At 34.5% G+C, this 14,461-nt stretch overlaps 1 protein-coding gene and 1 long non-coding RNA gene across 5 annotated transcripts in view; one reads left to right on the top strand and one right to left on the bottom strand.

Moving 5' to 3' along the window:
• Nucleotides 1-1,281, top strand: part of LOC110255510 (uncharacterized) — a 41,624-nt gene extending 40,343 nt beyond the window's left edge. Inside the window, exon 3 of the long non-coding RNA XR_002335922.2 lies at nucleotides 750-1,281. This is a non-coding gene — a long non-coding RNA (uncharacterized LOC110255510). The remainder of the gene's footprint in view (nucleotides 1-749) is intronic.
• Nucleotides 1-14,461, bottom strand: part of SUCO (SUN domain containing ossification factor) — a 91,094-nt gene that overhangs the window by 20,494 nt on the left and 56,139 nt on the right. For all 4 annotated transcript variants that reach the window (XM_003357538.5, XM_084977614.1, XM_084977616.1 and 1 more), the window contains 5 exons: nucleotides 12,496-12,564; nucleotides 11,140-11,230; nucleotides 6,723-7,886; nucleotides 3,807-3,894; nucleotides 1,149-1,253 (listed from right to left, as the gene is read on the bottom strand). In XM_003357538.5, coding sequence (XP_003357586.4) covers nucleotides 1,149-1,253; nucleotides 3,807-3,894; nucleotides 6,723-7,886; nucleotides 11,140-11,230; nucleotides 12,496-12,564 — 1,517 coding nt within the window. The remainder of the gene's footprint in view (nucleotides 1-1,148; nucleotides 1,254-3,806; nucleotides 3,895-6,722; nucleotides 7,887-11,139; nucleotides 11,231-12,495; nucleotides 12,565-14,461) is intronic.

Below are 14,461 nucleotides of genomic sequence, written 5' to 3'. Positions count from 1 at the left end.
TGATTTAAGACTGGGGATTACCTTTAATTTCTCATAACCCACATCTAATCTTTCAGCAAGGCTTGTTTTTCTACCTCTTAAATATACAGTGAATTCAGCAACTTCACAACATATTTCACAAATTGTTCACAAATTGAGAACTTCACAAACTGTTCTCCATTTCTAAAATCCTAGTCCCAGCCAACATCACCTCACCCAGGCTACTGCAATTGCCTCCTAAGTGGTTTCCTCCCCAATTCTGCTCTTGCTGGTGGTCCCTGAGAGGCAATTCTCCACAGAGCAACAAAAAGGGAGTTTCTCAAAGTGTTGCCAATGCGATGACCCATGTTACCTCTTTACTTAATACTTTCCAATGGCTTGCAGTGATTAGAATAAAATTCAAACTCTAAATTGCCTACAAAGGCCTATATGACCAGGCCCGCCAATTTCCCGAACTCATTTCCTACCCTCACTTCTCTAATTCACTCTGCTTTAGTCATACCAGCTTTCTTTCTGACCCCAAACACATTTCTTTATGTTTCTAATCACAGGCCCTTTGCCCTAGTTCTGCTACTAACAGATTTCTTCCGATCCCGGGCTCTGGGTGGCAGCTAACTCCTCTTGAGCACTCAGTTCTAATGCCACCTCCTCAGGCAACCCTTCCGACATCACCCTAGCTAAAGCAGCAACACTTAAAGCACCACCAGTTTCCTTCTCTACCCCACTGTCCTTCACATACATTTACTGTATGTTTTTCCTCTCTCCCCCAGGTGACAGGAGCCTGAGGCCAGGGACTAGTCACTGCTGTACGCCTCAACCTAGGACTGGACAGCTCATGTCTCAAACACACTGGTGGCTCAATATATATTTGTTAAATCAATGAAATTTTTCTTTGTTAACCAACTTAGTAAGCCTTTTTGAACTGAAAATGAACTATGTATTGAAACTACCAAGTTTATAAAGGCTTAATAGAATTGCTTTATAATTGTATTTTAGATAAGACCTAAACTATGAAAGCGATGCTTTCCAAAAACTTGTATTTTTCCACAAAATGCTATATTCTGGTGTTCTGAAAAAGATCTCTGTAAATGATAATCTTCAACAAAAGTTCTTAGATATGAAGCCTGTCTTTATGACACCTGTCCTACAATACCATCAATAACAATTACCTCATGTTTTAATTCTGCTACTGTTGTTGATAAATTTAAAACGAGCTGCGCCATGTTGGTAAGTTGTGCCTGTAGTAACTGGATGGCTTCAGTCTGCCTCTGATCCTATAATAAAGGAAGAAATAAGTTATTATTTTCCCTTGTGTTTCATCTGTACATTAACTACATTATACATTCAAGTAAAATAATCTGGAAAAACTGTAAAAATTCCGTGGAGGGGGTGACATTTCAACCTTCCTCCCCTGCCTTGAGCCAAAAACAAACCCCACACACAAAAAACATTTTGCCACTCACTGCTACCATGTAGAATACTAAGTTAATAAAAATTACTTTTCAAGTTAATATGGGCCCCAAATATATAAACCAGCATATAACCAGCTAAGCAGAGAACAGTCACTTTATCAAATGTATTTTTTTTTATTAATGAAAGCAATCGGTAGAAAGACATATTGAAAAATATTTGAAGAATGTTTTTGGATATGAAGCAGGCTCATACCAAGAAAGTTTTAAAAGTTCTATTTTACAGCATATTAAGATGGAACTTAGGATGTCACATAGTCAAAAACCTACAAGTGATCATCTAGTCAATGATAAGTTATCACTGGTGAAAAGAAATTCATCAAAAATACCTATCTTCCCAACTCTGAAATTTTCAAACTTGTATAATCAACAAACATGTTTTTATTTAAATATCATTTGCATGCATCTTTTAGAGACTTATGCATCGTGTTCATGGTTATACACCTACAGTAGTTATTCTGTACTAAAAATTTCAACTTACTAGTGAATTTGGGAAGGAGGAAAAGATGACAAGAAGAAGTCGAGGAAATCTCCACTCTTAATTTAGGACCCTACATGAAATAGCTACATAACTACTTATGATTCTAAATCTAAGTTTTTCAAATTTAGATTTAAATACATTTTAAGTCTCAACTGTAGGTGGAGGTATAAAACTGTAACAAAAAGTTTCACTCACTTCGCTCACTGTGATCCACTGTGGTACTTTCTATCTACTTCATCTTTTTAAAATGCTGAATGTGATTCATTAAACTGTTTCTTTTGACTCACATTTGACAAACACTGATAAATTCTAGACAGTTTTAAAGGGTAAGTATTAATTTTATTAAGTTGGTTAACACTTCTAATCAAGATATACTTCCAATAGTGTTAATGATACATGAGATTATTCAAAAGCATAGATGTTACATATAAAGCATAGGCATTACATGAAAAGCAAAGGGAAAATATTAAAGAACTAAGTATTATGTTCATGGATCAGAGGACTTAATACTATTAAGATGTCAATTCTCCAAACCGATCTAAAAATTCAACACAATTCCAATCAAGATCCAAAGAGGGTTTCTGTTTGTTTGTTTGTTTGTTTGTTTGTTTTAGGTAGCAACTGACAAGCTGATTCTAAAATCTAGATTAGTCGAAACAACTCTGGAAAAGATAGACAAGGTTGAAGGATTCACAGATTATCTAAATTCAAGAGCTCCTATAATGCTACAGTAATCACAACGATGTAGTATTAGCAAAAAGACAGATGAACAAAACACAAGAGAAACCTAGAAGCAATCCACGTATATACGATGAATTGATTTTTATCAAAAATACAAAGAAAATTCGGGGGGGAATCATCTTTTCAATAAATGATGCTGGAAGAGACATTCATGTTTCTCAACCCCCCTCCAAAAGCACTTTGATTCCTACTTTGCAACACATAAAAATTAAAATGGATCATAAACCTAATGTAAAACTAAAACTATACAAATTCTAGAAGAAAACACAGGAAAAACAGTCTTTGTGAATTTGGGTCAGGCAAAGATTCTGTAGAACAAAGAAAAAATGGGTAAATTATATTTTATTAACAAATCAAAAATTTCTGCTCTTCAAATAATACATTTGAGAATGAGAATGAGAAACAAGTTATGGACTGGGAGAAAATATCTTCACAGTATGTGTCTGATAAGGGACTTGTACTTAGAATATGTAAACAACTCTCAAACCTCAATTTAAAACAGGGGGGGGAATTTACGTGGAACCACAATTATAATGTGTCACAAAAAGAGAGTAAGATGCAACTAAACTCTACAATCTGAGGCCTCCTCACTTCACCATCCACTAGTCCCAAGAAACCCTTTAGAAATGTTAAGTATAAAATTTCTTCAACATGGTAACACACTATAAAAACTTATTAATAAATATCACATTTAATAATGCAATACTGAAATCAATCCCTTAAAACCAACAAGACCAGGGAATGGCCACTATTAGCATTCCTATTGCATCACTATACAGCTCTAGGCAAGAGATAAAAGGGAAAAAAGAAGAAAGAAAAAGGTATATTAAAAAGAAACAGCTGTTTTTATTTACAAACAATAAAACTATCTACATAGAAAACTACAAATGATTTCAGAGTTTAACAAAGTTCCATAAAAGTCCACTGCACTTCTATACACATATACAAATCTTGAAATGTAATACAAATAATGCTAAAGAAAATTTTCTCTTCATCAGATATTGCTGCTACAAACTAGAAAACATATTACAGCTATTGGGGAAAAAGTGAACCAATATTACTTATCCCTCTTACCGGCGAAAGCATACAAAATACAATGGAAATTTATATAAAAAAAAGACATGAAGATGACCAACCTGCTCCTCTGCTATTCTTGAAGTATTCTGAAGTTTTACTATTGTTTTATTGAAAGCCTTTTGCATTTCTTCCATTTGTTTTCGGTACCTAGGGAGTAAGAATTAATTTAAACTGGTTTTAATTTCTTATTATTACTGGAAACACATTTCTGATTTCAATATATGAGATAAATCCATTTTTCTGAAAATGACTCTTATTGAGGGCTGTGCAATACAAGAAAACTTAGAGGTAACATAAGGAGGTCCCTTGAGGTATTTGCTACTTCAACATCAATTCTACCTGTCTCACTGCTATTTAAGATTTATAAGTCACATATACAGTCAACTAATTTATGACAAAGGAGCCATGAATATACAATGGGGAAAGGATGGTCACTTTAACAAATGGTGCTGGGAAAACTGGACAGCCACATGCAACAGAATGAAGCTGGACCCCTATCGTAACACTATCCACAAAAATTAACTCAAAATGTATTAAACACCTGAATGTAAGATCTGAAACAATAAAACCCCTAGAAGAAAGTATAAGTGATAAGCTCTTTGACATCAGTCTTGGCAACATATTTGGTGGGGGGGGGGGGGGGGATTTAACACCAAAAGCAAAGGCAACAAAAGTAAAAAAAAAAAAAAAAAAGCAAGTGGAACTACATCAAACTGAAAAGCAAAAGAAACCATCACCAAAATGAAAAGGTTACCTATCAAATAGGAGAAAATATCTGCAAATCATTAATATTATAAAAGGGTTAATATCCAAAATACATAAAGAATTCATATAGCTCAACAGCAAAGAAACAAACCAATTTAAAAATTTGCAGATATGAATATTTTTCAAAGTAAAACAGATGGATGGTCACACAAGTACATGAAAAGATGCTCAATGTCATTTATCAGGGGCTTGCAAATCAAAATCATAATGAGTTATCATCTCACATCTGTTAAAATGGCCCTTATCAAAAAGACAAGAAATAACACTTGTTGGCAAGGATACAGAAAAAAGAACCCTTGAGCACTGTTGGTGGGGATGTAAATAGGTGCAGCCACTATGGAAAACAGTATGGAGATTACTCAAAAAATTAAAAATAAAATCATATGGTAATATGCTTCAGCATTTTCATTTCTGGGTATTTATCTAAAGAAAATGAAAAACACTAACTTGAAAAGATATATTCATTGCAGCATTATGTACAACAGCCATGACATGGAAGCAAGCTAAGGGTCCATCATGGGAAGAATGGATAAAGAAAATGTGATACGTATATACCATGGAATATCATTCAGCCATAAAAAAAGAAGGAAGTCTTGCTATTTGTGACAACATGGATGGACCCTGAGGGCAGTATGCTAAGTGAAATAAGTTATACAGAGGAAGACAAATATCATATGATCTCTCATGTGGAAACTAAATAAAAGGGAAAAAAAATCCTCTAATTCAGAGAACAGATTAGTGGCTGCCGAAAGTGGGGGGTGGAAGTGGACAAAACTGACAAAGGGGGTCAAAAGGTAAAACTTTTAAATGATTAAGTAAGAGTGATGTAATGAATAGCATGGTAAGGGTAGTTGGGAATACTGGATAACATATTTGAAAGCTGAGAATAGAGTAATCTTAAAACTTCTTATCCCAAAGAAAAAAAACCTGTAACTATGTGGTGATATTAATCAGACTTAGTGTAGTAATGACTTAGCAATATACACAAATATTAAATCACTACTTAATACACCTTAAACTAATATAATGTTATATGTCAAATACATCTCAAGTATATAAAAAAAGATTTATTAGTGATTTCTGTGATTCCTTTAATGGGGCAAACAGGGTGGGGATGAAGAGAGGTACAAGCAGCAGGTATGAAGAAGGCATGCAAACACACCCATATGAAATCTGCCAATAAATTATATGTATGAATTAAGAAGAAATCCCTTTTAGGATACAATGTTAACCTTAGTAACATTTCCATTAGTAGCATTTTAAGAGGAGTAGGAAAAGGTAATGCTTCATGAACTCTAGGCACTGAGTGCAGAAGTGGTTTCAAAATGTTGGAAAAACCTTAAGGACACTGGGCACTTAATAAATTATAAAAAACTAAATAATATAAAGAGCAGAGAATCATGCCTGAGGTCTTAATCACTACATAAGAACACTGGCACTGCCTCTGACACTTATGAGCACAAGAGCATAAATAATTACAACTAAGAACTAGGATTCTAAAGACTTGTTAGAAGAGTTCAAATGCTGCCTCATCACCCTGTTCCATCTATTCTAGTCTTCACTTATTTAAACTCTTAAATGATAATTTGCCAAGTTTCACAAAGAGCTTTAAAGTCTATAGACTTTAAATTTTTCCCAAAAAGCACTCTGGGAATCAAATAGTAAAAGTGGCTGAAGTCAAGCAAGAGGGAAAAGGAGAACCTGACATAGATAATTCAAACTTGTTAGCCTAATAATAGTCCCTTAGTATTTCTAAAAAAGGAAATCAATTCTTAAAATCATTGATCAACATTCAAGTAACTTTCTCTCTTCAGCTAAAATGGTGCTTATTACTACTGTATCATTAAATAATTAAAGCCTCCCTGTCTCTAGTCATAGATTATACTCTGCCACTCAACTCACTGTGGAAAGTAGATTGTGCTAATTCACAATAACGCTTACCTGGAGATCCCATTGTGGCTCAGTGGAAACAAACCCAACCAGTACCCATGGGGATGTAGGTTCGATCCCTGGCCTTGCTCAGTGGGTCAAGGATCTGGCATTGCTGTGAGCTGTGGTGTAGGTCGCAGCTCAGACCTGGTTCTGCTGTGGCTGTGGCATAGGCTGGCAGTTACAGCTCCAAATTGATCCCTAGCCTGGGAACTTTCACATGCCATACCTGTGGCCCTACAAAACAAAAACAAAAAAAAAAACGAACCAATAAAGCTTACCTTTGGCTAAGCTCCTCCAAATAGCGACCACTGAGAGACATGTTAACTTCTAAGGCTTTAATACGGTTATTAAGTCTCATAAATACTGACTCCTTTTGGTTAGATCCATGTATAAGATTTCCATTGGCATATCCTAGATCTGAAGAATTTTGCAATTCAGCATAAAAATCTGTAGCTGTCCTCTGTAACCCTTTTAAAAGGGCATCTTCTGTAGACTGTTCTTCCTCTTTTATTTCAGGTAATGAAGAAGAATCCACAGCAGGAGTCAAAATTTGCTTTGGTGTGTCAGCTATGTTCATTTTGGGTTCCCCATCTTCATTGTCTGGCACAGTAGCTGTGTTTATAGGTGGCACTATTGTTTCAGATAGCTTTGTGATAATCTGCATGGTGTTTACTTCTTCTTTTACAATATTATCCATTACTTCATTAAGTTTATTTGTTTCATAAATCACAGTTGGCTTCTCTATAGAACTAACACTCTCAGATCTTTTTTCTGTTTCATTATCGACCTCGACAGAACTCTCTTGGGGAATCACTTGTGATGGTGTATGCCCTGCCTCATATTTAATAGGCTCAGATACTTCTATTTTAGATGATGAACCAATTTCTGGAGTAATGTCTAAGAGAAAAGACTGAGAAAGAGTTTGAGGATGGCTTGGTTCAAGTTCAATTGCATCTACAGTGTGATTAATCAAATCTCCACGGTGCGTACTACTTAAGTCACCTAGATCAACAGTTTCAACTTCCTTTTCCTTACTCTTGCTGTCCAATTCTCCACCTGGAAGTTGCAATACTGAAACATCTACTGATTCAACAGGAAGCACTAATGGTGGTTGAGCGGACACAAGGTAATCTTTTTCTTTACTCACAGAAGTCCTGCTGCGTTGCCGATAATGAGCAACTCTAACTGAACACCATTTATATATGTATTCTGAAAAACTAGAAATACAACAAATTGTGGTCAATTCACTGCAAAACATTTGTGTCTCTGACTCAAACCAAGGTGATGTTTCATCCTCTTGTTCACCACTACCCAGAAGGGTCACTGTAGATGGACTTGCCTCCTCTTCCTCCTCTTGAACTAGTTGTACAATGGGACTCTCTTTGGCAGTATCCGGTAATGATGGCTCTGTGTCGTGCACACGTTCTTCAGTGGTTACAAACCTAGAAAAACATATCCATAACCACAAATCACTTTAATTACAAATATAAAGTTAAAATTATGTTTAAGGAAAATAAATGTGTCATACGTAAGATAAAAAGAAGGCTGGAAATACAGAAAAAAACCTCAAATTTACTTTGGATAAATTTTTTCCCTTCAAATCACTTTCATTATAAACACTATGGTAACAGAAAGGTCATTATCAAGTGACCAGTCACCTGACTCAAATCACCATATATACCAAATCAAATTTTTCTTTAATCTCTGTTTAAGAACTATTTGTATATGACTGTTTCCATGTATTTAATGTATCACATACCTTTCCTTCTATAAATATTCACCAGATTTTTACAAGTCTCATTACCCCTTACGTCAGAAACTAAGCTATCCAAAGGCTATAAAAGTCCCAGAAACAGAACTAGAAGCCAGGATTCTTATTATGAATGCACTTTGTGCTTGAACATCCTACTTTCAAAAGGCAACTACAGTTGACCCTGGAACAATGCAGGGGAGTTAAGAGATGCTGGCCCTCCACATAGTCAACATCTGTGTATAACTTGTAGTCAGCCCTCTATGTACACAGTTCCTCTATGTCCACGGTTCTATACCCTCAGATTCAAGCAGCCAAGATCATTTATACTGCAGTGTGTACTGATGAAAAAAGTCTGTGTATAAGTGGACTCGTGCAGTTTAAACCCATGTTATTGAAGGGTCAACTACAGATTTCTCAAAGGTCATTTACCTGAGGATGGTTTGCAGAATTTCAACATGGCGTTACACACACACACACACACACACACACACACACACACACACTTATCTGCTTTAGGGACAAAAAAACATATTCCCACTCCCCCCAATAATCTCAGTATCATCTGGGCTAATTTTCAATTATTTGAAGCTAAATACTTAACCATTTAAATGAAAATCCTGGCTCATAATAAACTAATGGAGCCCCTAACTCTTCCCATCTTTGGGCTCTGGAGTATGTGGGTGGGGTAGGGGGAAGTGGAGAATGAAGCTAATGGGAACAATGTTGTAAATTATAGCATCAGTCATTCCTTCCAAGATAAAGATAATGAATTTCCAGGTGCAGTTCTTAAAACACCAAAGGTACAATCTGAAAAAAGAAACTAATCTACCAAAAAGAAATATCTTCATACAAATTTTCCTATGGTGAAAAACTACCAAGAATGCCAGGAAATTTCTTCAAATAAAGACTAATATCACAATAGCAAAAGTAGGAATAAAAAAAACAATATCTAAAAGCAGGACTTTAATTTTTTTTGACAGTAAAATAGTAAATGAACTAAACTTAAACATAATAGGCTATGCTGCTTTCCTAAATAGATGACATAGATACATAGATAGAGATATAGGCTCTATATAATATTTCTTAAATATTCAGGTGGTATATTGCATATTATCTACCAAATAAATTATGGCAGTGAAAAGGAGCAGTCTCTGAAGAGGGGAGGGAGAAAAACTAAAATGAATTAATTTGGTAAAAATTAAGTTATATACCATCTATATATACCCTAATCAGAGTTAATTTTTTTAAATTCAAACCTAGGAAAAGAAAATAAGTCATCTTTTCATAATAACTTTAACAGTGATACCCTATTATGAATTCTTTTATTTTCTTCAGAGGACTGCCATATAATCATCAAAAAGAATTTAAGACAAACATACATGAAGAAACATTAAGTTAAAAAAAACAAACAATTATGCAAAAATATCTATTAAAAACAAACTCTAATACAAAAAAGTAAAAATTTCTACATTAGGGGAGTTCCCGGCGTGGCGCAGTGATTAACGAATCCGACTAGGAACCATGAGGTTGTGGGTTCGATCCCTGGCCTTGCTTAGCAGGTTAAGAATCCAGCGTTGCCCTGCACTGTGGTGTAGGTCGCAGATGCGGCTCGGATCCCACGTTGCTGTGGCTCTGGCGGAGGCCAGCAGCCTCCAATTAGACCCCTAGCCTGGGAACCTCCACATGCCGCGAGAGCAGCCCAAGAAATGGCAAAAAGACAACAAAAAAAAATTTCTACATTAGCCTGATGTGGTATCTTTCAACAAATAGTCATATATATGGGGAATGAATGTGTATAAGTATATGTGTATAGGGGGAGTATAAAATGAAATTAGTTTTGTTTAGCTTTGAAAAATAAGACACACCATGTGTTGTTAATTAAAGAACCTAATTATGAAACTGGGACAGCTCCACATAATTAGAAACACCAAGAATCTCTATCCCAAGCAGATTTCTTAGGACCTTCTAGGAATCAGTAACACACAATGCTGTATTTTCTGTCTAAACACAGTCACTTTCAGAATTAATATAGGAGAATACAAGTTTGACAGTATGCCCTTCAAAACACAAAAATCTCATTTCTGAATTAATATACCTCTTAGGAATTTCAGCTCAAAGCACACCCACTGTAGGTTTCATTATTTATTACCTTGAACTGTTTCATATTCAAACACCATATCCTATTAAGTAGCTAGAGTTCCTCTGAGATAAAGGGCTGTCAAAGTTTACAGGGAGAACACCCTGTGAAATACACTTAAGTTAAATTCACAGTAATTATACCCAAATTATCCCAATGATCATCTTAATAACCCAAATCATTATGAGTTTAGCCATTACAGATCAGAAGTAGAGGTAACAATAAACCTTAATCATCTTTGGGAGAAAAGATTTTTTTAAAAATGAGGTTATCTTATATTTTACCTACATACACACATCCCTGCCCAAAGTGCTCACTGCAACCTGAGGAGAGATCTCTATCATTCAATTTCAGAAAGTGAACACTGTAAGAGTCTGCTGTGTTACAAAACATATTTAAAAATCACTTTTCTAAGCATTTCAGGTGCCCTTTATAGCTTTCTAGGCATAGGACAGATATTTAGTCAATGCTTTTAAATTTGAACTTAATAAAAAGAGGCCTTTGAAATTTGTCCTCAAACTTATACCTGCAGTTATGTCAATTCATTTGCAATAAGGAAAAGATTAGGTACAGTAAATAATAAAAGTAATACATAATATCAAAATAACAAACATTTGGTCTGGAGTGAAGTGAATTCCTAATACCCAAAAAATAATTTGAAAATGTTTTAAATGGCTGTGGAATGTCTGTCCTATGACCCAGAACTTTCTATAGATAATCATTTCACATGAATCACAAGTACCTTTTTATGTACTATTATACTTAGCTCTAGTTTTTAGAACTCTAATATCATAATATAACTTACTCGTGTGATGGAAGAGGAGTTGAAACAGGAGCTGATTCAGGCAATTTAGGTGCGGTTGTGGCAGTGCCATTCTCAGATATACTTTTATTTCCTATTTTAAGAAAGAAGCCCACATTGAGTTTAATTTTAAAAAGCTATACCATGAAAATACTTCACTATAACAAAGAACTTTAGTTTCTCGAGGGAGGAAAAAAAAAAGTTAAATAAGTTTACTACTGTGGATTTTTTCTTTTTTTCATCAAAGTTGTTTTAGAAAGAAATGACCGTTCAAAGTCACAACTACAAGTAATACATATTCTTTCTCAGCTTTTCAGAGAATTAAAGCAAGTATGACTATGAATTTTGTGTAATCTTAACATTATTAATAAGAGACCTGAGTTACTAGAGAGAGTGAGAAGAAATAAATGGAATCACTATAAGTCTGTACTTAGAACTAAGAATTTTTTAAATTCAAGCATATCTGACATACAATATTATATTAATGTGCACAACATAGTAATTTCACATTTGTATACACTGCAAAATGATCACCATAATTAGTCTAGTTATCATCTTTCACCATACAATATTCCCCATGATGTATATTACTCATGTATATTACTCATTACTTGCTCATAACCCCAATTTTAATGTCAACCAATACTGCAATAGCAGCATCTGTCCCTCTACTTACTGTTACTCTACCCCATGACTGACTTATTTTATAAATGGAACTACATATTTTTTGAAAACAGGAAATGCAAGATTCTCTTTTCTAGTAATATTCTTATTTGACATTCTTTAAAGAAAAATTGCTTTCTAAATTGAATAGCTATTTGGTAAGTAAAAGCATACTTGAAGTACCATTAGAGTATCAAAGCCTCAGGAAAGGGATAAGAGATAAAATCACTACTCCAACAGCAGGGGAGAATCAAAAAATAAATTCATGATTTTATATAGACAGGGTCCTATTTTTTTTTTTCTTTTTCAGCTGCACCCATGGCATATGGAAGTTCCTGGGCCAGGAATTGAATCTGAGCCACACCTGTGACCTATGGCAGCTACAGCAATGCTGGATCCTTAACCCACTGCACTGGGCCAGGGATCAAACCAGCAACACCATAGAGACAAGCTGATCATTAACCCACTGCACTGCAGCAGGAACTCCAGGATCCTATTATTAAACAAACAAACAAACAAACAAAACCTTGCGAAATTCAAATTAACAATGAATAACAGAACGCTGCTAAGTTCTTTTGGACGGTTTCTATATTTTTAAATGAAAAATCAAATTGCTTGGCTTACTAACTAATTTTACTAACTAGGAAGACCAATGGAGTATCATATATTTAAAACACCCATAAAATGATTAGGTACCTTCTGTCAGGTCTTCAGTTTTTGCTCCCAGAATATTAGCGGCAATATTCACCATATTTAGAATGGCATCTAAAACAAAATTCAATCAGAAAAAAAAAATACCAATACACCTAAATATTTTCATATAACTTAATATCAGCAAGTCAAAAACCATTTGTAATGGTCTTTCTGCATTTTTTGGACTAATTACTTTTTTGCTCGCTTTACTATGTAAGTCCAATATAGGTCACAAATTTCATTCAAAATGTATTAAGCATAAATCTGAATTTTTATGCTCAGAACAATTTTAAAATTTAATTACACTTTTTTTTTGTAAAACTTCCCCATTTTAACAAACACTAACTTCAGCGTATTACAAAATTCAAGTATAATTCAAAATTTATTTGCCTGTACTGGAAAGAAATATGACAACCAACATTCATATTTTATAGAAAAGCCTTTTTTTCTTTAAAAAGGTTCTACAGTTTAAAACAAAAACAAAAAGCTTGAAAAAACAAAAGTTTTTCCTAAACACGACTATCACAAGTAAAAATAAAATAAATCGAGATTATAGCCAAAGGACAGAAGAAAGACTATTTTCAGCTATGAACATAAAATATCTATTGGTAATATAGTTAAATCCCAAATTGATACTGCATAGAACCATGTCTTTGATGACTTTTAACTATGTTTTATGGACAATAAATCATACAAAATTCTTTTGTGAATTTTGTGAATTGGGTGAGTATGCGCATGGCCAGATGAATTAAAAGTCAGTCATAAAACTTAAATGTTGTAGATAAAGCAATCTGCGTACTTGCTAATTCTTCTTCTCTTTCCAAACAGGATATCACAAATGATGAGTAAAGTGGTACAAACCTTAATACCTATATAAAAAAATGACTGAAGGTTCATAAAGACCATAAAATAGCAGAACCCCATAAAAAGCTGGTGCTGGGAAGAGAAGACTTCCTTCTAGTAATCCAACCTAATTTCAAGGGAAATTAATTTCCAACTTGAATCTAATCTCTGAAATTCTATGGGTTCATTCACTAGTATTACATATTTTTCCTAAAAAAATACTAGATCTGGCAGGGATTTATATATACACACACACACACACATATATATGTATATGTATACGTATATATATAATTTTATGTATGCACCTGCAGCATATGGAAGTTTCCCAGGCCAAGGATTGAATGCAAGCCCACGCCACAGAACAGGCACCGAATCTGCCAGGCGGGGGATTGAAAGTACACCTCTGCAGAGATCCAAGATGCTGCATTAGGAGTCTTAACCCACTACGCCACAGTTGGAACTTCAGGCAGGGGCTATAAATTTATTAAGCCTCATCAGTTTTTTCTATAGAAGTTTCCCTTCCTAGAAGAGGTCCATAGGGTTTTCATCATACTTTCATGAAAACTACAGTTGTGAAAAGTAAGAAAGGATCTAAAGGAGGAAGAGCTATGAGAAGGTTGAGAATAAGCCAAGCACTGATGCCTAGCACTGATCCTGTAAATGTATACTTTATGGTAGGTAAAAACAGAGGAGATTTTAAACTGTTTTAAAAATAATAATTAGAAGACAGTTAATCATTTTAATCTTTACATAACTATGATTCTATAGTCTGAAAGACAAGTAGTGGTACTTTGTTTCTAATCATTAGTACAACACATAAAAGTTTTATACTTGCTTTTTAAATATCTAGGATTATAGGTCAACCTTGCCCTCTGACACAGCAAATTATTAACAGAAAAGCAGTCTTGGACTTAAGCTAAAGAGGTGCATTAGCACTAGATAAAAACAGGAATGGAAACCCTGTATTTCCTCACAAATGAAATAAAGAAGCAATGGAAGTTCTGTTACTTGCTCATAACCCCAATTTTAATGTCAACCAACACTGCAATAGCAGCATCTGTCCCTCTACTTACCGTGATGGCTAAAATTCAGTCAAAACTGACAGCTCCACAGAACCCAAATT

The sequence above is a fragment of the Sus scrofa genome, chromosome 9, assembly GCF_054392235.1.
Source record: "Sus scrofa isolate SSC_HxYL_T2T_F1_AM1 chromosome 9, Sscrofa_HxYL_maternal_Yorkshire_Landrace_v2.0, whole genome shotgun sequence".
Classification (NCBI taxonomy): Eukaryota; Metazoa; Chordata; class Mammalia; order Artiodactyla; family Suidae; genus Sus; species Sus scrofa.
Note: the sequence above shows the minus strand (reverse complement) of the source record. Positions and strands in the feature narration are given on the sequence as shown.